This window comes from Callospermophilus lateralis, unplaced genomic scaffold (assembly GCF_048772815.1).
Source record: "Callospermophilus lateralis isolate mCalLat2 unplaced genomic scaffold, mCalLat2.hap1 Scaffold_45, whole genome shotgun sequence".
In the NCBI taxonomy this organism is placed as follows: Eukaryota; Metazoa; Chordata; class Mammalia; order Rodentia; family Sciuridae; genus Callospermophilus; species Callospermophilus lateralis.
Genome location: NW_027514398.1, coordinates 4,265,443 through 4,289,559, shown reverse-complemented (window position 1 = coordinate 4,289,559; position 24,117 = coordinate 4,265,443). Strand labels below are relative to the sequence as shown.

The 24,117-nt window shown below is 42.1% G+C and overlaps 1 protein-coding gene and 1 pseudogene across 1 annotated transcript; one reads left to right on the top strand and one right to left on the bottom strand.

Annotated features, from left to right (window-relative positions):
* The first annotated feature begins 3,770 nt into the window (after positions 1-3,770).
* Positions 3,771-4,625, top strand: LOC143388920 (uncharacterized protein C12orf71 homolog). Its single transcript, XM_076842343.1, has one exon. It carries the CDS (start codon positions 3,771-3,773, stop codon positions 4,623-4,625), a length of 855 nt encoding a protein of 284 aa, XP_076698458.1.
* Positions 4,626-8,493: 3,868 nt separating this feature from the next.
* LOC143388919 (formylglycine-generating enzyme-like) overlaps positions 8,494-24,117 on the bottom strand; it is a 61,981-nt pseudogene continuing 46,357 nt past the window's right edge.

Sequence of the window (24,117 nt, the reverse complement as noted above, 5' to 3'; positions counted from 1 at the left end):
TCAAGATTTTGCAAAGTGGAAGTGTTCACTATTCACTACATTAATCATTCAGGAAATCTGATTATAATCTACCAGAGTACATTAGTACTATATGAAGGAGGAGCAGAGGGAGTGAGAAACCCAGCTGGAGAGCTGGAATACTGGGGGAGGCCGGGCAGGAGACTGGCTTAGATTTATTGGAGACTGAGTAAGAAATGAGTCTGATCAAGCAGCTGACATCCAGACTAAAATTAGAGGAGCAAGCTTCATTACAGACAGAGGGACTCGGCCAAACACCAAAGGAAGAATAGCAGTCCGCTAGCCACACAAGGATATCAAGCAGAAAAATGCAATGACCCACACAAGTCTATGTAAGACCTATTGATCCAGAAACCAAGACTCCAATTAAGTGCAAAGAGTGCTTGGGATCACTCAGTTCTCGTCTGGAATCGAAAACTCAAGATATGTTTCCTAGGGATATCTCCTTGATCTGAGTCCTAACCCTTCATACAAAGTAGGAATTTTTAAAAATTACCTTATAAAGTTATGAACAGAATTATTTCCATCAGAAAATGGTTTGTGAAAAGCAAATTGACACACAAATGTTATTAAGTTTTGGCGGTGTTATTATCATGGCTTTTGATATTTCTAGTGTTAACTGAGTGGAAAAACATTTGAATAAGGACTGACAAACTTTCATTCGGGTCATTTTGTTGCCCCATGATCCCTTGCCACTGAGGCTGAAGCATCTACTGCTGGCTGGCAGAACCAACTTGAAAACAAAAAGTCATTGCTCAGCCCTGACTTTCAAAACAGACGATTTTAAATAATAAAAGGCATAGCACACAGGACAGTAAATGTTTTAACTATAAGAATCATGAGTCTCTGCTTCTTGATCACCACAATGTGAGCTGCTTCCCGCTACCACATTCTTCCACCATAATGTTCAGTCTCCAGCCCTGAGAAATGGAGCCAGCCTTCTATAGACTAAGATCTCTGAAATTGTGAGCTCCCAAATAAAATTTTTCTCCTTACAAAAAAAGAAATCATGAACTTAAGAGGAAGGGGGTTGTTTTCTGAATTCCAGAAGCTTCCCTTTATATTAAAAACCAGAGCCTAATTAAAGACATAGAGCTTTGTTTGTTTGTTTCCTATCAGAAGTATAAGAGAAAAGATAGAGGACACAAAAGGAAAGATCCTCAGAACTACTCCTAGGCTGGATTAAAGAACTGCAAGAAAAAAAAAACAGTAGAAGTTAGATGTGCCAGGGCTTCTGCCACTTCCTCCACATCCCCACACACCTGAGGTTTCACTCCTGGAATTGGAGAAAGGGAACTAGAAATGCCTCTTCCCCTCCCCTGTGCTTTGAGGTCTCAGGAGTGGGAGGGACATTTTTCCTGCTTCTCCCTGGAATCCCAGGAGGATGCAATCTTTTAGAGTACACCCCACCACCACGGGGTAGCTGCAGCAAAGAAGAGGCAAGTAGGTACAGGCAGAGAAAGGGTCCCTGAGAGCAACATGGAGTGTGCAGGGAAAGCAGCCATTCCCAACTGCCCCGCTGGAGCCTGGAGACTCACTGAGCGAGTCAGTGGACCCAGAGGAACCCAACATGGGATCAAGGAGAAAGACAGAACACCAGGGGCCATGGCAGATCATGAGCATGGGCTTTCATCCCTTCTCCCCTTCTCACTGAGTGGCAGCTGCTGGTGTGCCTGGAACCACCCATGCAGGTAGGAAAGGAGGTCTCCCGCCTCTGCCTCGGGAGATGTCTTCCTAATGGACTGGCAGACAAAAACCAACAAGGAAAATAGGCTGTGTCCTCTAGCAGACTCAGTGCCATTTGTCTTTGACATTTAGCAAACCCAATATCAAAGGAATTCTTGGCATTGTACCAAGCTTCAAACCCAAATATAATATATGTACATATATATATACACATATATGTCCATGTATATACACATACAAGTACATATAGCATACATACATACATTATACATATATTTTATCTATATAACATATGTACATATATTATATTTGGGTTTGGAGCTCAATACAATAAATACATAAATATATCTTTCTGTGGCTCCTTCCTGACCCCCCATCTGTTGATCCCTTTCCGCCTCTAGGCCCTTCCCCCATGATGTGCTGCTGCATGGTGGATCCAGAGCAGGGGAGCCAGTTATCTATGACGTCTGAAGACGTCAGCCCCAAATAAACTTTTCCTTCTCTAAAGTGTTCTTGATGTATACTTTGGTCACAATGGCACAAAAAAATAACTAAAGCAAGGGGAGGGGTCCTTTGGTTTTCTATCCCCCTTTTTTTCCCTCCACACTTGGGGTTCTAATTTGTTCCTCTATTGCCACAGTAGCCAACAGTCACAGAACACAGACTTCTGACAGTTGGCCCTTCTTAGGTACTGGATTTGGGATCCGAAGGACTTCAGACATCCTGTTTATGCCTCAGGAGTTGGCAGCATCTCTTTCACAAGGGCCAGGTGTGACAAAGCCTGCAAATGTGAGTGTGAATGTGTGTGTGTGTGTGTGTGTGTGTGTGTGTGCGAGAGAGAGAGAGAGAGAGAGAGAGAGAGAGAGAGAGAGAGAGAAAGATTGAGAGAGAGAAAGAGAAAGTGATTGTGTATTCTCTTCCCTATTGATTTGCTGGAGCATCGTGCGAAATGCTGGACTAAGGATATCATCAGATGATGGGGGGATGGGTATTTAAATATCTGTATTTGTTCTAGAAAGAAATTAAGTATCAAATAGCATAACTTTAATATATTTGTAATCTTTGATCCAATAATCCAACCTATAGGACTATGTAAAGACAGAAATTTTCAGATAAGGGGGTTTACTAACATTAATAAGACCATTATTAGTGGTCTTAATCATCTAAGAGTCATTGATCACCTAACTTAATGGTCATTAATAGGTAATCACCAAAAAGAGTTAATGAAAAAGTGGTTAAAAATTAGAGAAGCAGGGTGCAGTGACGCACATCTGTAATTCTAGCAGCTTGGGAGGCTGAGGCAGGAAGATCAGGAGTTCAAAGTCAGCTTCAGCAACTTAGCAAGGCCCTAAGCAACTCAGTGAGACCCTGTCTTTAAATAAAATACAAAAATATAAAAGGAGCCAGGCATGGTGGCGCATACCTGTAATCCCAACAGCTAAGGCAGGAGGATCACAAGTTCAAAGCTGTCCTCAGCAATGGCATGGCACTAACAAGAAACTCAGTGAGACCCTGTCTCTAAATAAAATACAAAATAGGGCTCGGGATGTGGCTCAGTGGTCGACAGCCCCTGAGTTCAATCCCTGGTACCTCCCCCTGAAAAAAAGGGTTACATGTTTTCTGTAAGCTGTGCCATAAGATTTAGTAATCTCACTTTCTTTGATGTGACATCTACATTTTTAAGGATGTGCACATACATGTACAATCCATTGATTGATAGTTGGATGGATGGATGGATAGATAGAAGATATAAAGAAAGAGAAGATTATAAAGAAATTTATCAAACTCTTTTGCTGCTGGTTATAATTCCCCTGGAGATGCTCATTGCAGAGGGTTATTACACAATAGAAAAAGTTTTTAAAGAGAAAGAACTGCCTCTTGTGTCCTTGACTAGGGAGTACAAATACAGGATGCACTTCTGCCTCAGTGAGATAGTTGTGAATGGAAAAAAGGAATGGGTATTATTTGCTAAAGTACATGACTCTCTTCCCAATATCAGCTATTATTGTTTTTCTTTTGAAGTTTCCAGTGTTGAAGGACACTGGGCATTTGAGCCCTTGAACTCCATGGAAGACTCATCTTCCAGAAGCAACTGCCCTGACATGGAGCACAGCATTTCGAAATCCATATCCAACCAGAGTGTCTCAGTGAGCTATTTCCCTCATGAGGACAGCATTGAGTGTGAGGATACCGTACCCTGTGAAGAGTTGACTTCTGAGGGTTTTCCCTGCCACTTCCTCCCTCCTGTCCAAGGGGGATGGGGAACCAAAAGTGTAAAGAGACCCATGGGGAGGCGAAATCAAATTCAGGACAACCCAGAGGAACTTGGCGAAGAAGCCATCATTGAGGTCTTGGATGCCTATCTGGGCTGCCACCATGAAGACTCAGTAGGTAATGCTATGAGTGAAGACAACCAGAGGATGGACCAGTGCCCACAGAGGAGGACCAACCAGACCCTCTGGGACCTAGATGATCTAATGAAAAATCTTAAGGCCTTTCTAGACAATGAGAAAGATGACAAGGACCATGAAACTGTGGTCTCTAATTCTCAGGAGGAAGATCTCCAGCTGTCCAACAGGATCTCTCCCCATATGGATCAGGTCAGTCATCAAGAACATGAAGCTTGTCAGGACTTACCCCCGTGTTGCCCACCAGAAGACAGAGACATTGACCAGTTTCTGGAAATGCCTCCTGGGCTTGAGGATGATGAAATTGTTGAGGTGAGCACAGAGCTGCCTCACTGCAGAGCAAGGCATGGGCCCAGTGTGGGGTGCCAGGTTGGACAGCATGGAGTCCCCGCACCTGCTGTGAAGCAGAGGTGGACCCCAGTGTCTGCGCAGATTTGCAATAGGAGAAGGATGACAGTAAGGAAAGGAGCCGAGCCGGGGAAGAGGTGTGGGGAAAATGCCAAGGAGCAGTGAGAGAGGCAAGAGAGGGGAGGAGCAGAGAAGGAGTAATGATTATACAAATGTGTGTGTGTTTAATGATTAATGAGTAATGAAACTTTGCATTTACAGTTGGCTAGTTTGGGTAAAAAATTAAATTACATATCCATGAATGACTAAGAATTGACTCCGTTGCTGCTGACATGGTATGTCTCTAACTCATCCTCTTCGCCTTGACATATGCAAAGCCAGGAGACTGGCACGGCAGCGACGGCCTCAATCTCCTCCAAGCAGTCAAAGGAAGGGAACAAGGGGGACGTGTCCTCAGATAAGGAAACCACGTTCAGTGGGAATTTCCAGTTCAGCTTCCAGTGGTTCAGAAAGCAACTGGGCTCCTGCCTGCCAGGGAGGAAGCACCCTGAGAGGGCCAACAAGGGGCTCATTCTGCTGGCACTAAAGAGAAGACATTTGGGGGGAAGCAACAGAATCCTACCTCAAGACTCGCCCTAGTTAGGAAACCCTACATATCCAGAATTTTAATAGTTTTGATAGACCCTATTGTACATTACCATGATTTTATGTTTTCCCAATAAACAAATATATATGTATGTATATCCCAATTTCCTCACAGTTTTCACTGTCACCAACACTGGTGGACTGTGAGGAAATTGGGATATCCCTAAGTAAAAAAGAGAAATGGGTTGGGCCGGGGGTACAACTCAGTTGGTAGAGTGCTTGTCTTGCATGGACAAGGCCCTGGGTTCAATCCCCCACCCCCCCCAAAAAAGAAATGTGTGATACTGAAAAAATTATCACCAGTTTCTGAGAATTATCTTAATCTCCTACAAAATATGTAGAATCTAGAAAATGGACACAGATGAAGTGTGTGAACTATATCCCTTTCTTCCCTTTGGGCTACATAAGTGTTGCTTCTAGGATACCCCAAGTCCCTAAAAAGTCAATTAGAAAGTAGCAAATAATAGTTTTGCAGAAGGTTTTGGATTCCTCTTGAAATGCATGCATGTGCGTACGCACATACACACACACACACACACACACACACACCCCACAGGCCGTTTAAAAACATTTGCACAACCTGCCCAAATTGCCTATCATCCCAAAATAGAAAAATAAAGTAATTCCTAAATAGATTCACCCTTTGAAACTTCTGAACTTTTGAATATTGAAAAATAAAACCCTGAGTGGCAGGAGTGGGGAATGAAGGGAGCCAAGCTCATTACCAGCCTTCCTTTTACCTTTTTTACAGGTACAATGAAACTTAAAGGTCTCAGGGAGAGAACAAAAACTAGGAAAATTGAAAGTTACAACCTCAAGCAGTTTTTGTCAAACTACTTTCTTACCAATTTGCTATGTGCATCCACCCAACCCCTTCAATGAAGGGGGAAATCCATTCTTTTGCCAGATACAGGGAAATAGTGGCAAAGCAAAAAATTCTCCCTCCAAGAATAAATACTGCAAACTGCCTGACTTGGTGAAAGTAAAGGCAATCAGTAGATAAGCCAAAATTGTACCTCGTTTTTATTTTTAAGCAAAAAAATACACCTCAAAACAAACATGCTCATGGTGTGTATCCTTAACTAAAATGACACTAATCATTTCAGAAGAGCAATGGCTCTTCTGAAACCAGCTACGGAGGACATTTGACTCAGATCCTGTAACTTTGATTGCAATTTATCACCAACTAGATTTTATGATGTGCTTCTCCACAAAGGTTTCTAGACTTTTAAAAAATGAGCTAAAGGACTGGGGTTGTAGTGTTGCGGCCCTGGGTTTGATTCTCAGCAGCACATGGGAACAGATAAAGAAAATAAAGATATTTTTTAAAAAGCTCTATAATTTGTTCAACACGTTGGAATGTAATATTTAAAAAAAGACATGAGTTCCATTGTATAACTAACACTTGGTTTGCTTCAAAAAGTATCTTAATTTGAATATGAACCTTCTTATCTCTAACAATGCTTCTCCCCAATATTCTTGAACTTTCATGGCTACTGCAATTTTAATTTAAATTAATGTCATCCTATTTGATCTATATATTATAAAAGGTATAAACAATTTCCAGGGAATCTGCAATTGCAGATTAAGATGATGTGATCGTTCAACACATTACGAAAATTTCAAAAGTGACTTTTGTTTATGATTTTCAGACTTTGCATTGAAGTAATATTTGAATTAGATATAGGTTATCTGTCTTTTCTAGACTGTAGTTTGATTTTTATTTTCCTTTTTTTCCTATCAAATCTCAGCAGCTTGCCTTCTGGTTTATAAGCAGGTCTGAACAATCTAAGAAGGGAATTGCATGTCTCAAAATACCAAGCAAGGAATAATTCTCCATTCAACTCTCTTTTCAGTAATAGTAGCACAAAGCCTAACAGAAAAATAAAAGATGTTTTCAAAATAAATAATTTCTATTACATTTTTTTTCAGATTGTAGAAGTGTCATTTAGACTAAGGATAACTGGAAGAATCATTTCCAAAAGGAAGACATTAAAACAACCCTAAATTCACTACCTAAAAACTGGAGTAAATGTACGTTTTAATGTCATTATTTTTAAGCCCTGATTATTGCAGATTGAGATGCATCTGGGTTGCACCTAGGCGACGTTCTTAATTTGTAAAATGGTTCTGGATAGATACTAAGCCTCCACAAACAGAATCTAATAATGATAGAGGCTTAGGATTCACTATATGGTAGGCAGATTAATGCTACCCCTGCCCCCCACACCACACACATACATAAAGATGCACATGGCCTCATCATCAGTACCTATGAATATGTTACCTTACATGGCAAAAGGGACTTAACAGATATCATTAAAAACTTCAAGATGGGAAGATGCAAAAGGGACTTAACAGATATCATTAAAAACTTCAAGATGGGAAGATCATCCTGGATCAACCTGATGATCTCAATCTAATCACGTGATTCCTTAAAAACAGAAGAGGAAGGCAGAATAGTAGAAAGTTGAGACATAAGAAGAACTTTTCCCTCCCTCCATTACTGGCTTTGAAGATGGAAGAAGGGGTAGACAAGCCAAGGGACAGTGACCTCTAGAAACTGGAAAAGCCTAATAATGAACTCTTTTCTAGAGCTTCCCGGAAGGAACATGGTCTCACCGACAACACCCTGATTTTAGCCCAGTGGACCAAGATCATGCTGGACTTCTGATCTACAGAACTTTCAGGGGGAAAAAAATTGTGCACTGAGTCACAAATTTGTTATAATTTGTTACTGGAAACAATAACAAACTAACACACAGACCATAGTCTGACATTTTACATATGGGAAACTCAGGTCCACAGAGTATGAAGATAAAGCTACAAAGAGAGTACTTCTCAAGATTCCATCCCAGTGATTGTCCCACTGTGCCAGTCTGCCTTGATTGCTTTTGTGTTTGTCTTTATGTAATTTTCTCATATGGGTGGAATGAATAGCATTCAGAGAAAGAGAGGGATTCTGTTTAACTAGGACTTAACTTGAAATCATAATGTTTGGATAGAGATTCAGAGCTAGATAAGAGGAAGAGTAAGGAAAAGAAAGGAGGAGATATGTATTTATATGAAAAGCAAAAAGCTGCTCTCCTATGTAAAATCAGCCTACCTTTTTATTGTTATTTAAATGCCTGTCTTTGATCCTTTACTGTCTAACTAGTTTGGAATTTGCAGAAATTAAAACAGCTTGGGTATGGGTTGCATGTCCTGCTGTCTCTGGAGGATGTGTAAGGATCTGTTATCCCAGGGATTATGCACATTTTCTGTTGGCTTAGGTGTCAACCATCTGCAGTATAACTAGAGCTGTGATATGCCTGCTGAGATCATGATTACAATCACAGCTCCATGGCAACAGCAATGCCAGAGTCAGCAGCGTGAAGGACATCAGAGCTCAAGCTTGCTTCAAAAATCTCTCCACGTTCACTCCAGCTTCCCTTTCTGGTGTGTAACAGAAGACCAGCATCAACGCCACAAAGAGACTTCTCCCACAGGTCTCACAACGATGGTCCGTCCTATGGTCAAAAAGACAACTGGTAGGAAGAGGAGATGCCTCTGTCTTTTTGTCCTAAAAGTCCACAAGAATCCCATTCCATTTCTATAAACAGCCCACAGGCTGACCTTTCAGGATGTCTTTGTTGCTCATGTTAGCTGGGTTTCATCAGGAAAAAAAAAACTGGGATGACAATAAAGCACAAGCATATAACATGATCTGCGCTCTTCTCAAAAATAGCCAAAATGGACCACAACTTTAATCTGATCTGTGCACATGCAAAGTCTATAATCAAAAGTGTATCTGCAGTCATGCCTCATCCAAGGAAAACAGCTGAAAGGTAGGGCAGCTCCTCCCACCCTCCATTTATAAATGGAGGACCTGGAGGATACCTGGAACTGCCCATTCCTTTGGCCAAGGAGGGAGAAGCACACTGCTCTCAGCACAACCTCCAGGGTGTGACAGGGAGAGATATGCCTAATATCACAAAACAACCAAGCCGTCCTGCAAAGCTCTTCAGAAATCCCATCTCCAGTGTTATGACTTCCCAGGCCATGTCAGCTCAGTGACTGCCTCCTTCCTCTGAGTTTAAGCCCTAACACCCCCAAGCATTTCTCTCTATGCATCTGTCAGTGACAGAAACACAATCCAAAATAGCTAAAGCAAGACATAATTATTGGCCGACAAAACTAAAACATCCGGGACCATAAGACTAACTTCAGGTATAGCTGGTGCTCAAACAAGGCCATCAGAAAGCTATGTTTCTCTGGCTCTTGGGTCAATTTTCCCACATAGCCTGAGAGGAAGTTTTGTAGGGCTAGGGATGTAGCTTGGTCAAGCACGTGCTTAGCCACGCACAAAGCACTGGATTCAATCCTCAGCACCAGAAAAAGGAAAAAAAAAAAGAACATTTCTTTAATTTTGCTGCTAGGCATCTGTCTTTTTTTTAATACCTTTATTTTGTTTATTTAGTTTTCTTATGTGGTGCTGAGGATCGAACCCAGCGCCTCAGGTGTGCTAGGCAAGCCCTCTGCCACTGAGCCACAATCCAGCCCTAGGCATCTGTCTTTTAATAATCAGAGACGGCAATGCAGCTCCATATTTATGTATGAGATACTCACTGTATGTTTTACCCCCTCAAAAAAAAACAGTAATAACCTAAATCTGCAACAATCAGAGCTAAATAAAATTTATTTCTTTGACTGTTTATCCAGCTGCTGAAAGAAATGTATTGGTGACAACTATTCATGTAAAAAAAAAGAAAGAAAGAAAGAAAAAAAATGTTCACTCTATTATGTAGATAAAAACAAGATTTTAAATATTGTGTCCAGTGTGATCCAAATGCGATATGTAAAAAAAAAAATCTATGATGTATATATACCAGAAACACGTATGCCAGCCAATATGGTAGTTCAGAGCAGGAGCTTTGGAAACAAACTGACCTGGTTCAAATCCCAGCTGTGCCACTTTCCAGCTGTGTAACCCTGTGCAAATTAGTTAACCTCTCTATGCCTCAGAATGCTCTCCTGAAAAATGGGGATAATAGTACCTACCTTACAGAATTGAATCAACAGTAAATGAGATAATTCATGAAAATGGCTAAGCACTATGCCTGGCACACTGAAAGCACTCAACATCCACTAGCCAAGAATGAACAGAAAGGAAATGCACTAAAATGCTACCAAGAATTCTCTCTGGGTGGCACAATATGAGATCAATTTAGCTTTCTCTTTACAGTGGTCTTTTTTTTCTAAAATTTGTACAAGAATACCTTATTAAGGGATCAGGGGGAAAATACACTATAAAAGTAGGGGCTATTGGCGAATGGCCCCCACTACTAGGGAGGCTGAGGCAGGAGGATTGTAAGTTCAAGCCCAGGCTCAGCAACTGAAAGAAAACTCAGCAACTTAGCAAGTCCCTGTCTCAAAATAAAATTAAAAGGTCTGAGGATGTATCTCAGTGGTAAAGCATGCCTGGGTTCAATCCCCAGTACAAAAGAGAGAGAGAGAGAGAGAGAGAGAGAGAGAGAGAGAGAGAGAGAGAGAACATCAGATTAAATACTGATGTTGGCCTGTAAAATATCCATTGTGGGCCCCCTGTGACAGCGATGAATGCAGTCCGCGGCCACCCTCCTTCACGGGGTCACTACTCACGGGTGCAGTTCCTTGGAAGCCGTCCTCGGCAGTGTTGGTCACTGGGAACTCGCCCTGCCAAATGTTGGCATAATGTTGGCCTCTCGGCTGCAGCTTGTTGCCCCAGGGGAAAAGTCTGTTGGAAAAGACACGGGCATCAGCCTGCCAAGAGGAACGGGCTTCTGGGTTAAAGTCAAGGGACTGAGGGAACGACACTCTTGCTCTGAGTGAGCTTTTAAAATATACATATATAAAGATAGAAGAGCTTTTAATCAGTTTTTCCTAGTTTTCTTGTAACAGCTCATGTCAAGTTACCAACAACCTCAGTCCTTCCTGAGCACTCGGAAGGCTGGAGGCCAATCCCATCACTAACAGCAGGACTTGTGAGAGCCGGGGAAGGAGGCCTCATCCTGGACTTATTTGGTAGCGTGATCAGGCAGCGCCACACCACACTTTTTTATAAAGCCGTGGCTATTTTAAGGAGCTTTTCCTAGAAGATGTGTCCCAAACATGAGTTTTCTGTCTCATAGCTCTAGAAGCGAAGAAATACCACTGCTTCAGAAGATGCCTAAAATAAGAAAATGCTAACAGCGAGGCGGCCTACCAAGCCGCTCCAGGGACTAACAAGCAACACGTGAACCGCTGGAAGTTGCTTCAGGGCTGCAGGGAGCCCTGTTGGCCAGAAACCTGGCTTTGGGGACTGCAAAAAGTCAGGGGGTCACTCACCAGTGTCACCTAAGTAACCTCACAGGGAAGAGGAAAACCCTGTAAGAACAAGAGCTGCTTGTGTTCAACTTTCTGAGCAAAGAAAGTTCCATGGAGTTAAACAAAAAAGGTTTGGGCAACATGAGGCCATCAATACTTATCTGCAGCCCTCCTCGACAGCTGTACTCCTACTCAGCTTCCGTAGGCAACCGCTTTCTTGCCCACGTGCAGTAGGCAACCGCTTCCCTGCCCACGTGCACTAGGCCACTGCGTCATTCCAGGAGACGTGGAGCACCGGGTGATTCGGCCTGGGGAGGAGGGAGAGCAGAGTGAACAGACACTCCAACCTGAACAGGAAACAGAAACTGGCATGTCTACTCATCTCAGTTTGGTTGGTGACCCTGTGATGAAAACCATGGCCATGCACACCCCAGGGCTCCATGCACTTATTGGGCCTGCATTGGAGTTTCTGTTCCCTCCACGGGGGACCCACAGTGGACATTCTACAGGTCAACTCTATCAGCCTCAGTTTCCAGAGAACCCAACCTAGGACATCCAGCTTCAAACTCTGCATCTTTTCTACGTTTCCACAAAGGACCGACTCGTCATATCTGTGTGGCTGGAGCAGATCCCAACTCGTTCTCCCTTTTCCCCAAGGGACAGAGGGATGGGGATGGCATCTTGGATTGAATCCCCTGCTCACTTTGTCTTTAAGTGGTCTACACATTCTGAGTTCCTTCCACATACATCTTTGAGTTTTCCACAGTAATTACACCAGGACTTTCATGTATTCTTTCAACGAATGTTTGCTGAGTAGCTATTATGTGCCAGATACTATTCCCAGCACTGATAAAAGATGCACTTTTCTCAGAAGACTGACTCAGCCAGCCATTCAGTTTACTACATGAATTTAAAAATACATCCCATGGGGAGGCAGCACCACGGTAGAGCACGTACTTAGTATGCATGAGGCCCTGGCTTTGATCCCCAACACTGCAAAAAATAATCCTCTTCGGATTTTTCTGCCTCCCTTCTGCCTGCTTTTTCCTCTCCCCATAAACTCAGGAAAGAAGTTATGAATAGGGAGCTCAGGGGCCGGCCCTCCTGAAAGATATCTGACTTTTGTCAAGGGGCCTATCCCTAAAACTGAACTCATGTCTTCCCAGCTTCTGACAATCAGGGGAGCAACCAGGAATGCTGTGAAGATAGACACTTGAAAATGCCACCTGAAAAATGAGGTTAGGAGAGCAGTCTGCTTGGGCTGTAGAGGGACGAATCCTCACCCAAACCCTCTCCACCTCCGGGCTTAAAGTCGACTCTATTTTTGCTTGAGATAATTACTTCCTTGCCACCCTGGAGACTGGCTGATCGACTTGCTGCTCTGTGGTTTTGGAGTCAGATGGTAGCTCCAAAGTATGTCAGCCCGGAACTACAGAGCTCATGGATCCTACACTCAAGGGCCACCTGGCAGGACACAAGTGCCCATCCATGAGACAGACAGTCCTTCCTCATAAAGATGCACTCACAAGGCAGAACAAATGGACAGACTGGAAAGATTAAACATGACATGAGATCTATAAGAGGCCTGTCAAAGGGGGAAATCTGCAAGAAGATAACTCTTTGACAGGCCAAATGAGGAAGGAAAGAGGCCATCTATTAAGAGCCTTCTGGGAGGCCACAGTGTTTAGGTCATCACAGACATTATTTCCTGTCATCTCATTTTCCTACCAATCACTGATGGTTTGTCACTCTTGCCATTATCTTATAGCTGAAGATGGCCACTGGGTTCTTTCTCAAGAGCACAAGAATCTGTATGGAATGAAGCGTGTCACCTGGGCCTCACCTGACTCACCTGTGCAGAACAGTAGAGTCGGGCCCCTCTGGGTGTCTCCAGTTAGCGCCTTTAACAGGTAACCACCAGGGAGCGGCTGCAACCTCAAAGCAACCCAGAAGAGGCTGATGTTAGCCACTGTGACGGTCGAACACTGCACTCGGCACCAAAGCCCCATCTGGGTTACCAAACATATACCTCTACCAAAATATCAAAAGATTGTTTGTAAATAAGTCTTCAATGAAAGTATCAATTTATATTATAAAATGTCACAGTGGTGAAATAAGTATGTATTTAACTGATGTGTGGTTCTAAGATTTTATATATATATATCTGGCATGAACCCAGGGGCACTGTACCACTGAGCTACATGCCCAGCTTTTTATTTGTTTGTTTGTTTATTTGTTTGGAATAGGATCTTGCTAAGTTGCAAGACTATCCTCAAACTTGTGATTCTCCTGCCTCAGCCTCCCAAGTTGTTGGGATTACAGGTGTGCGCCACAGTGCCCAGCTTCTAAGAATTTTTAAAAGATGCACAACTGGGGCTGGGGATATGGCTCAAGCAGTAGAGTGCTCGCCCGGCATGTGCGGGGTGCTGGGTTCCATGCTCAGCACCACATGAAAATAAAAATAAAGATGTTATGTCCACCGAAAACTAAAAGATAAATATTAAAAAATTCTCTCTCTCTCTCTTAGGAAAAAAAATGCACTGCTGACTAATCCTCTGTGATCTCTGACAAATGTAAGATAGCCTGTACTTCTCCTTTTTAAAACATGGAGAGACAGCTAAACTTACCATTAAGTGTGGGGCCAAAGTGAACCAAGGTGGTCAGAAATCAAGTTGAATCACTGAGGAAAAATGGAGTATGTTTTTAAAAGACCTTGATTTGATTTCTAGCCCCACATGGGCTGTGTGAGCTGGGGTAAATTCTCTACTTAGCTAGCCAGCCTGAGAGCCTCATCTGTGAAATGCTTCCCCTAACTCAGAATACCAGAGGAGGTCAGATCTTGGAAAGGCTCAGTAAACTTTTACTTGGATCTTTAAGGTTCTGTTCATCTTCTTAACAAAAATAATAACAGCAAGGGTCCTCAGTTAGTGAGTGGTGAAGAACAAGTCTTTGAAGCCATCAAAACTAGATTTGAATCTTGGCTTTGCAGTTTACAGTGTGGCCCTTGGCAACATCTTTAAACTTGAGATAGCAGGCACCTACGTCTTGAGTTTTAGCAAAGAAGAAATACAGCAAAAAGGGCTTAGGAACTTGGCTCTTAGCAGCTTAGGCTAATGACTCAAGGAGCAGTCAATAAAGGGAACCATTCTCACATGATCTTCCCCATGACAATCAGTGACAAGGACAGGCTCAAAAGATAGTAAGTGAAGAACAGAAGTTTGCAAAGGATTCTTCTAATATAAACTCCAGCGGTCAAGGTCATCTCCATGACAATGGTACTCTCCATCCACAGCATCCTGCTGAGCATGGCTGAGTGGAATTGACAGGAGCTGTGTCCCTGCTACCAGCAATAGCTATAACTGGAAGCCCAGACTCCAGTCTCACTCATCCTTTCTCAGAGCTGGGATCTTCAAAGAAACAGAGGCAACATGAAGACCCCCTTCAAACCCCGATTCTTGAGAGCAAGTCAGAAAGATTTAGACATGACACTCAGAGTAAGAGGAATGAGTTTATTCAGGGAAAGCAAAAGGGAAAGGGGACACTCTCAAGGGAGAGAGTGGGTTCTCTCAGAGAACCTGCACACCAGGTTTATTGGTGATCCCAGAGAAGTTTCCAGACAGTTCCACCCAGGTTCACCTCTTGACACAACAGGGTGACTTTCAAGTCCCCACTGTCATGGCAACTGTAGGTCACCTTGGCACATGCTGACCAGTTCTAATTGGATTTTTAAAAAATATATTTATTTTAGTTGTATACAATACCTTTGTTTTTATTTATTCATTTATATGTGGTGCTGAGGATTGAACCCAGGGCCTCGCGTGCGCTAAGCGGGCACTCTACCGCTGAGCCACAATCCCAGCCCTCTAATTGGATTTTTGACTATACATTCTTGTAGATTTTATGGTTAAGAGGAACTATCCTTATGTCCTAGAGTTTCAGGATCTGGTCACAAGAGTCTCCTGGGTTCCTCCCATCAGCATTATCTTGGGCCTGCATTTCTCTTGCAGTGAACAGGTAGTTTGCTGAGGAATGTAACATAGCTTGTCCACTTAGGCCAGGCAGGACTGCAGGTAAATGGCTTCTTGGAAAACCAAGCACATGGGCCCATTCTATAGAATTATTCTCTTCATCTCATGTTCCCACTATCCTCATCGGTCTGATCCCTAACAACATCAACAAGCTCAGGACATGCAAGGTCTCGATCACAATGTGATGGCAAAGTCTATTTCAACACAGAAGGCATTTTGTCCTTAAACAGCACTACTGCACGGGTCTCACCCCAGAGAGCACAGGGTGCAAAGGCAGGGTTTCTTTCTGTTTCATTTGTGGCACTGCAGAGACTCATCTGAGACATTTTCCTTGACTGGACCACTCCATGTTCAGGTGCCAGTGACAGACAGTTTGCCACATGTCAAGGGAAGATGTGCACAGAGAGCCGCAGTCACTCCACTCTTGTGTTTCAATGCGACCTTCAGATCACTCACCCAACCCAGCTCCATGCCCAGCACTAAGCACCCCACAGGAAGTTCTAGTCTTAAGTTTAAAAAAGAAAAAGAAAAAAGGCTAGCATAAATAAAAATGGCAAAATACAGAAACATATAAACCTTTGTTAAATTTGGGGTAGCTTTTCTCCTCAGACCCTTTTATGTTTTGAAATATTTCCTCATTAGCAATTAAAAAAAAAAGACTCACAGCTGGATGTGGTGGCCCAAGTCTGTAAGCAGAGCTACTCCAGAGGCTGAGGCAGGAGGATCACAAGTTCTAGGCCAGCCCTCGCAACTTAGTGAAACCCTGTCTTTAACTAAAAAGGTTTTCTAAAAGGATTGGGATTGTAGTTGCAGTGACAGAACACCCATCTGGTTCAATCCCCAGTACACAGAAGAGAAAAAAAAAAAATCTCAAAGGGTTTATCTTTCCTACTACTAATGGGCATTTGGGCATTTCCAGTTTGGAGCTATTTTGAATTGTGCTGCTTCCCTGAATATTCTTCAAGGAGTCTGTGACCTTTAATAAACATGCGCATGCCTTTCCATGGTCTGTACACTGTGGAGAGCAACTGCTGGATCGTGACACCCACACCCAGCTTCAGCAGAGACAAACACAAGCCTACCAGGCAGAAGCCCCCGCAGGGTTTCAGGACCTTTTTAAAAGGGGAGCTTCCATGGCTTACCAACAGAAGGCCTGGGCCTGTGCTCCAGGGGCCAGTCAGGCCATTCTTATCTTTTTCCCCTAATTCAAACTGGTTACAAATACTTATTGAGTATTTGTATTGAACCACCATTTGACCCAGCTATTGCCCTTCTCGGACTATTCCCTGAAGACCTTAAAAGAGCGTACTATAGGGATACTGCCACATGGATGTTCATAGCAGCACAGTTCACAATAGCTAGACTGTGGAACCAACCTAGATGGCCTTCAATAGATGAATGGATAAAAAAAAATGTGGCATTTATACACAATGGAGTATTACGCAGCACTAAAAATGACAAAATCATGGCATTTGCAGGGAAATGGATGGCATTAGAGCAGATTATGCTAAGTGAAACTAGCCAATCCCTAAAAAACAAATGCCAAATGTCTTCTTTGATATAAGGACAGCAACTAAGAACAGAGCAGGGAGGAAGAGCAGGAGGAAAAGATTAACATTAAACAGGGAGGAGAGGTGGGAGGAAAAGGGAGAGAGAAGGGAAACTGCATGGAAATGGAAGGAGACCCTCATTGTTATACAAAATTACATACAAGAGGTTGTGAGGGGAAAGGAAAAAAAACAAGGGAGAGAACTGAATTACAGCAGATGGGGTAGAGAGAGAAGATGGGAGGGGAGGGGAGGGGAGGGGGGGATAGTAGAGGATAGGAAAGGTAGCAGAATACAACAGTCACTAGTATGGCATTATGTAAAAATGTGGATGTGTAACCGATGTGATTCTGCAATCTGTATACGGGGTAAAAATGGGAGTTCATAACCCACTTGAATCAAATGTATGAAATATGATGTCAAGAGCTTTGTAATATTTTGAACAACCGATAAAAAAATAAAAAAAATAAAATAGTTATTGAGTGCTAGTGTATGCCAGTCCCAGAGTCTAATCCCTGAAGGAGATCTCAAAATCCCAGAAAACCTCAGAGTACCACTCAGGACAGTTGGCACAGTCACAATTTTTACAATTATTTGTTTTACATAAAATAATTAATTCTGTGATTGCAAAAAGTGGAATATAAGTGTGAACCTAATAAACTCTTTTTTCCTTCAAATACATGTCCAAAATTCAAATTGGTGGGTCTCTCTTGCCTCTCTCTCACTCTAGACGTCTGCTTTCCATTGCCCCCGGTATTTTTCAGAAATTTATCACATTGCTCTAGCAACCCATCTGAAACAGACTGTTAGCTCAAAAGTCACACAGTCACAGAGCCATGAGATCCTTGGCAATCTCAGTGATGTGCACAGAGAAACAGGGCACAGCCTGGCTTGGGCATAGGGAAGCCAGGACACCACTGTGCCTGACCAAGTATCAAAACCTAGTTCTTTGGTTCAAAACACTGAGATCTGAAGCAAGTATGCAGAGACATGTGCACAGCATATGAAAGTGTTATAAACAAAAATTACAAAATAACCCAACTGTCCCTGGTGTTCATCCATACCAAACATACTGCTCAGCTAGTCACCCAAGAATGCTCTGACATGGGAACACACATATTGTGTATTAAAGGTGACATGTACCATACACATTGATTCTGTTTCTACAAATACATACGTAAAATGATAGTGGCAAGACCAGAAGAAAAAGATTCTAGAAGAATATACATGCATTTTGCAGGGGTGAAGGACTGGGAGAGGAATACTTTTTAGGAATGCAGGAATGCACATGCAACACCAAAAGGTTTTCTCAACCTTGGCATTACCGACTTTGGTTTATTTGTTTGTTTTTCTGGTACTGGGTCTGAACCCAGTGGTGTTCCACCACTGAGTGACATCCCCAGCCCCGTTTTTATTTCATTTTGAGACAGGGTAGCCCCCTGTCTGAATCACCCTGTTGACCTTGACCTTGTGATACTCCTGCATCAACCTCCCAAGTCACTAGGGTTACAGGCATCCATAGTGCTACAGGGCATGATGGCACACATTTTAGGCCACATACTCCCTTGGTGCAGAGGGGTGCCTGTGCACTCTAGGAAGGTCAGCAGCATCTCTGACCTCCACCCACTAGATACCAGTTGTAGCACAAAACTGCAGAACACAAAAAAATATCTCCATTGTTGCCAGATGTTCCCTGAAAGGAGCAAATCACCAGCTGGACCAATAATCAGGGGAAGAGATTACTCTTCTTAAGTGTTAACATACAGTTCATAGTAACAGAGGGTCAAAGCATCTTACCCAGAGTCAGCTGCCTGGAGTTTAAGCACAGTAGTTCATTTACAAGACACAGGCTCCTCTGGCTCTTTGCCCTCTCCAGGCCCCAGCTCACTCATCTGTGAAACAGATGTAAAAATACTACCATCTACTTCCTAGGCTCACTATGAAGACTAAATAAGGAAACCTATGTAAAGCACTTGGCCAGGTAAAGAGGAAGAATCGCAGCAGTATCAGCGTCATTATTGATATTTTTTGTTTACATTACTACAGGGTGCAACATTCTTTTGGAGCTTTCAATGAACAAGATCCTACTAGTCAAAAGCCTACCCCAGCAGTTCTTCAGCGAGGCTCGCCCACCCACCACTTCACCCTTTCAGAATATTGACAGGCTGAGAAAAGTGCCGGAGAAGAGGAGGTGGTCAAGGATGTGCTGAAGAACATTGGTCACTTGCAAAGAACTCTTGGGAAGAGTATGGAGTGGTGTCTTCCACTGAACTCATGATGTGAGAGCCATGTTCAGGGAAACTGACCCACTCCCTGAAACAAAATGGACAATGAGGGTGTCGGTGATGCTTGGGCACCAAACCATCTGTGAGACAGACCACAAGTCACCACTGGAACAGTCAGATGCAGAATCCCAGTCCCCTCTGACACATGCAGAAAGGAAGTCAAGTAATCAGAATCTGACCGGAAGGACTGGTGGGAATGGAGGCAGGGCCTCCCTCATCCTCAACAGCAGGCCCTGGAAGAGCCAAGGAATTTTCTGGTCAAATTCATGCAACTCCCATCTGATGACACCAGACATCTTTCTTTTCTTAATGTCACTGTTTCTTAACTCAGCATTTAAAAAAAATGTTCTTGAACACCTGGTTCTGTCTTGAAAAATGAATGTTATTCTAATACGTTTAGGAACTTGTGAACAACTTTTGAGTTGTATATTAGCTAATTTATCAAGATTACATGCAAACAATGACATTTTCCATTCTTTTTCCTTTTCAGGAATAATCTTCAGGTGTTTTCTTTACAGAGCAGAAGCAACATGAGTAGACTGACATATATGCTCCAACACATCCTAAAAAAGAGAAGTATTTTTTTGTGGGTTTTTTTTTTGTGTGTGTGTGTGTGTGTGTGTGTGTGTGTGTGTGTGTGTGATGTGATTGTCCACCTACACATTTTCTGCTCAACTGAGACAACTTCCAGAGTTACAGACTCCCTTATATCCAGGAGGAAAAGGACTTTAACATGACTTATTTCTAGTCAAATCTCCATAGCAACTGTCTTGGGTTTTAAGTTGAAACAGCTGTAGCAGCCAGTGACCAATCACAGTGTAAATGGGATCTGCGTGGGCACTGATGTCCCCTTGAGACATGGACTTGAGAGAGCAAAGACATCCTTCCCCACCTCTCCCAAAAGACATACCCAGATCTGTGGTAACAGCTCAAAGGAAAGGAAAGGGGAGACAGCAAAGGTGCCTTCATTCTTGCCAGAGGTGATGAATTATGCTTCTTAAACATACACAGCCCAGAATAAAAATGGCACTGGAAAAAGACAGAGTGTAGTGTGATTATGCAATGTCGGGTGTAAAGATGTCAAGTTCACAACTTTACAACTGCTCTCTTAAAAATTTAATGCTTTTAGACAAGCAAATTAAAAAGATGGACGTTTCTTGAAATGTAGTATAAACATGACAGTTACCCCTATAAAAACAGCCTGCGAGAATTTTTCAACTGGCACCAGTGAACAATGAGAAATTACAGATCCATTCAAATTCATGAAGTATAAATAAAACTGGAGGGGAATCTAACAACTGAAAGAATCAAATGGAACAGTGAACACCCAATACAATGCAGAAGGTTGGAGAGGAGCCTTAAATAAACGAAAGAGTGAATTCATCATCAAAACAGATAGGTAGTTGAGTCTGACAGCTTATTTCAAATTAAATCTTAAATTGGGTACCTTGACAACTTGATACACTCTATGGAAAGAAAAATGCATGCTTTTTCAGATAGGCCAACACAGTCATTAAAATTATATGCAGAAAACCACTTCTAGGGCTGGGGTTGTGGCTCAATGGCAGAGTGCCTGCCTCACACATGTGAGGCCCTGGGTTTGAACCTCAGCATCACATAAAAATAAATAAATAAAATAAAGGTGTCATGTTCATATATAACTAAAAAAAGAATATTTAAAAAATATTTAAAAAGGAAAAAATTAAAACACCCAAGTAAAAAAATATGCTAACTCAAAATAATTCAGATACTTAAAATGGCCTAAAAAATTCCGTTAGACATCATCTCCAATCTCATCACCCAGAAATAATGATTACAAAAATTTCCATATATAGGCTACTAATAATTTTGTGATGTGTCTCTCTACATGTTGATATATCTTTTACTGAATTTTTACCATACAGACATTTTTATAATTGGCTATTTTACTTTTAGTAAATGGTGAAGATTTATACAAGTAATTAACATTGAAAAACAAAAGCAGGCAATATTAAATGTTCATTAAAAATTACTAATTTACTAATTACTAATTTACTAATATAAAATTTCACTTTTATATTCACCTTCCAGTTTCACCAATAAGCATATACGTTTTACACAGTTTTCTCAAATTATATATGGATCATTTTCATTGGTCTTACTAAATATTTCTCTAGGTTTTAAGTGGACTCACAACAATCATTTTTTAGTGATTTCATAGTATTTCTGAAGACAATCTATCACAAATTACCAATCTCTAAACATTGAACCACTCAGTTATATTCAGGTTTGTCCTCGCCTTTTTGCTTTATCAATTACATGACAGTGAACATCTTCAAAAGTCTTCATTTCCTTCTGCTGAATTTAAAGACGCAGGGACTGGGGTTGTGGCTCAGTGGTAGAGCACTTGCCTCACACATGTGAGGCACTGGCTTTGATCCTCAGCACCACATAAAAATAAATAAACAAAATGAAGGTATTGTGTACATCTACAACTAAAAAAAGAAAATTAAAAAAAAATTTAAAGAAGCAGCATGAGGACTGGGGTTGTGGCTCAGTGGCAGAGTGCTTCTCTAGCATGTGCGAGGCCCTGGGTTCAATCCTCAGCACCATATAAAAATAAATAAATAAAATAAAGGTATTGTGTCCAACTACAACTACAACTACATTTTGTTTATTTATTTTTATGTGGTGCTGAGGGTCAAAGTTATAAAGACACACTCTTAGGTATAGTCATGCTGCTGCATGACTATACCTAAGTCATGACTATACCTAAGAGTGTGTCTTTATAACTCTTGCTAAAAAAATCTTCATCTTTAAAAACTCATCACATTAATTTATGGCATAGGTAATTTCCCTCTGGAAAGAGAACTGAGTATATATGTATTAATCATGGCATCCCAGATGAAGGTATTTATTAGAACTCTTTAGAAGGAGGATCTATTTAGGATATTTAAATTGCTAATGGCTTACTTGTACATTTTTTTCCAATGTATGAGACAGGGAAATTAAATACAGTCTGAATGCCATTTGATTGCATCTGAGTTATTTCTTGATGCTTTACAAACACCGAAGCTTCTGAGAAGAAGGGCCAAACAGAAAGCAAAACATAGACAAGGTGATCCAAGAAGAGAAGATTCTCCTACACAGGTTGCCTTTAGAGTAAACAACCAAATAAGTAATCCCAGGTGTCTTAGTCCGTTTTTTGTGTTGCTATAACAACAGACTACCCAACGCTGGATAATAAATAAAGAAGCTTACTGGGCTCTTGATTCTGTGGCTAGAAAGTCCAAATGGCATGGCTCTGGGTGTAATGAGGGTCACTGGGCTGCATCACAACATGTAGGGAAGAGGAAAGGAAACTGGATGCATGCAGAAGGGGCCAAGCATGTGTGGTAGCCTCACACAGTAACAACCAGCTCTCTTGGGAATTAATCCAGGCACATGAGATCTCACCCACTCCCTAAAAGATGGGCACTAAACCCTCCCAAGAGCAGTGCCATCATGATCTGATCACCTACTAGGACCCATCTCTTAAAGTTTCCAACACCTTATTCCCCGGGGCCCAAGCTTCCACTAGGTGAACTTTCCTATTAAACCATATCCAAACCATAGCAGCACCTATTATTTGAAAAACAATGAAAAAAAAGCATCCTCACCCCACACAGCACTATAATAAAAGAAGACAGGCACTCTTGTTGCAAAGGCAACACAGGCTCACATTTGGAGATGACTTACTTCTGTCACATGGTTAGAGACAGGCATCTGCAGAAAGCCATATAATGCCATGGATCAACTGCTGCCCCTTTAAACAAGAGTCTGCTACTGTATCAGCTAGTCTCAGCCAAGCCTGCAAGGATAGAGAACAGGCTGTGAGCACTTCACAGCTGACCTCCTAGGTTGCCAGGCTGGCAAATACTATTTCTCCCTACAGCTGGATGCTATGCACCAGTGGCAGAAGGGTGACTCCCTGGGGAGCACACTGTGCAGGAAATACCTGTATACTTTTCATGATACTGTGCATTTTGCAAACTTCTGCAAGAATAGGGGAACAAATAGGCTTGGTGAGAGTGGAAACCTGGACCCAGAAGGCCAGGTATTGAGTGAAGTTCCAACACTGCTACATGCTTAACACATAACTGCTTACAATGCCACAGGATTTTAAAGGTAGAAAGGATGTAGGACACATTCTACTGAAAGTCCCTCATTTTACAGATGGAAACATAAGTGCTGGAAACTTTGTAGTGGCAGAACTATGGACACAGGCTTTCAGTTCATAACTCTTTCCACTATTCAAACATCTCCCAAGGGCTATTTGTAAGTATCTTCCATAAGATGTTAAGGGAGGGTGGGGAGGCTATAGCTCAGTGGCAGAGTGCTTGCCTCGCACCTGTGAGGCACTGGGTTTGATCCTCAGCACCACATAAAAATAAACAAATAAAATAAAGGTATGTTGTCCATCTACAACTACAAAAATAATTAAAAAAAAAGATGTTGGTGGGGAGAAATGGTTTACCATGAAAGTAGTCACAGTGGGTAGAAAGGTCCTAGGTTAATCAAAGTTAAACTATTTTTAACTACAGGACTTCTGTGAGTCTTTAAAATGCTAATGTAGTGTGGGCTAAGTCTTGGTCAAATGCAGGATGTGGTTTGCACTTGAGTGGAGAAGTGAAGCATTCCTGGTCCCCATCCTGACTCTCCTATTACAGGATTAACCACGTGAGGTTGGCTTGGCAGTTTACTTAGAAGTCTCAGAGCCTCTGTTTTCTCAATCAGTAATGTCAGTATTCCAAGAAAACTTACTTAATTGGCTTGCTGTGAGGACTGAGCCAGGTGTTGGTACATTACT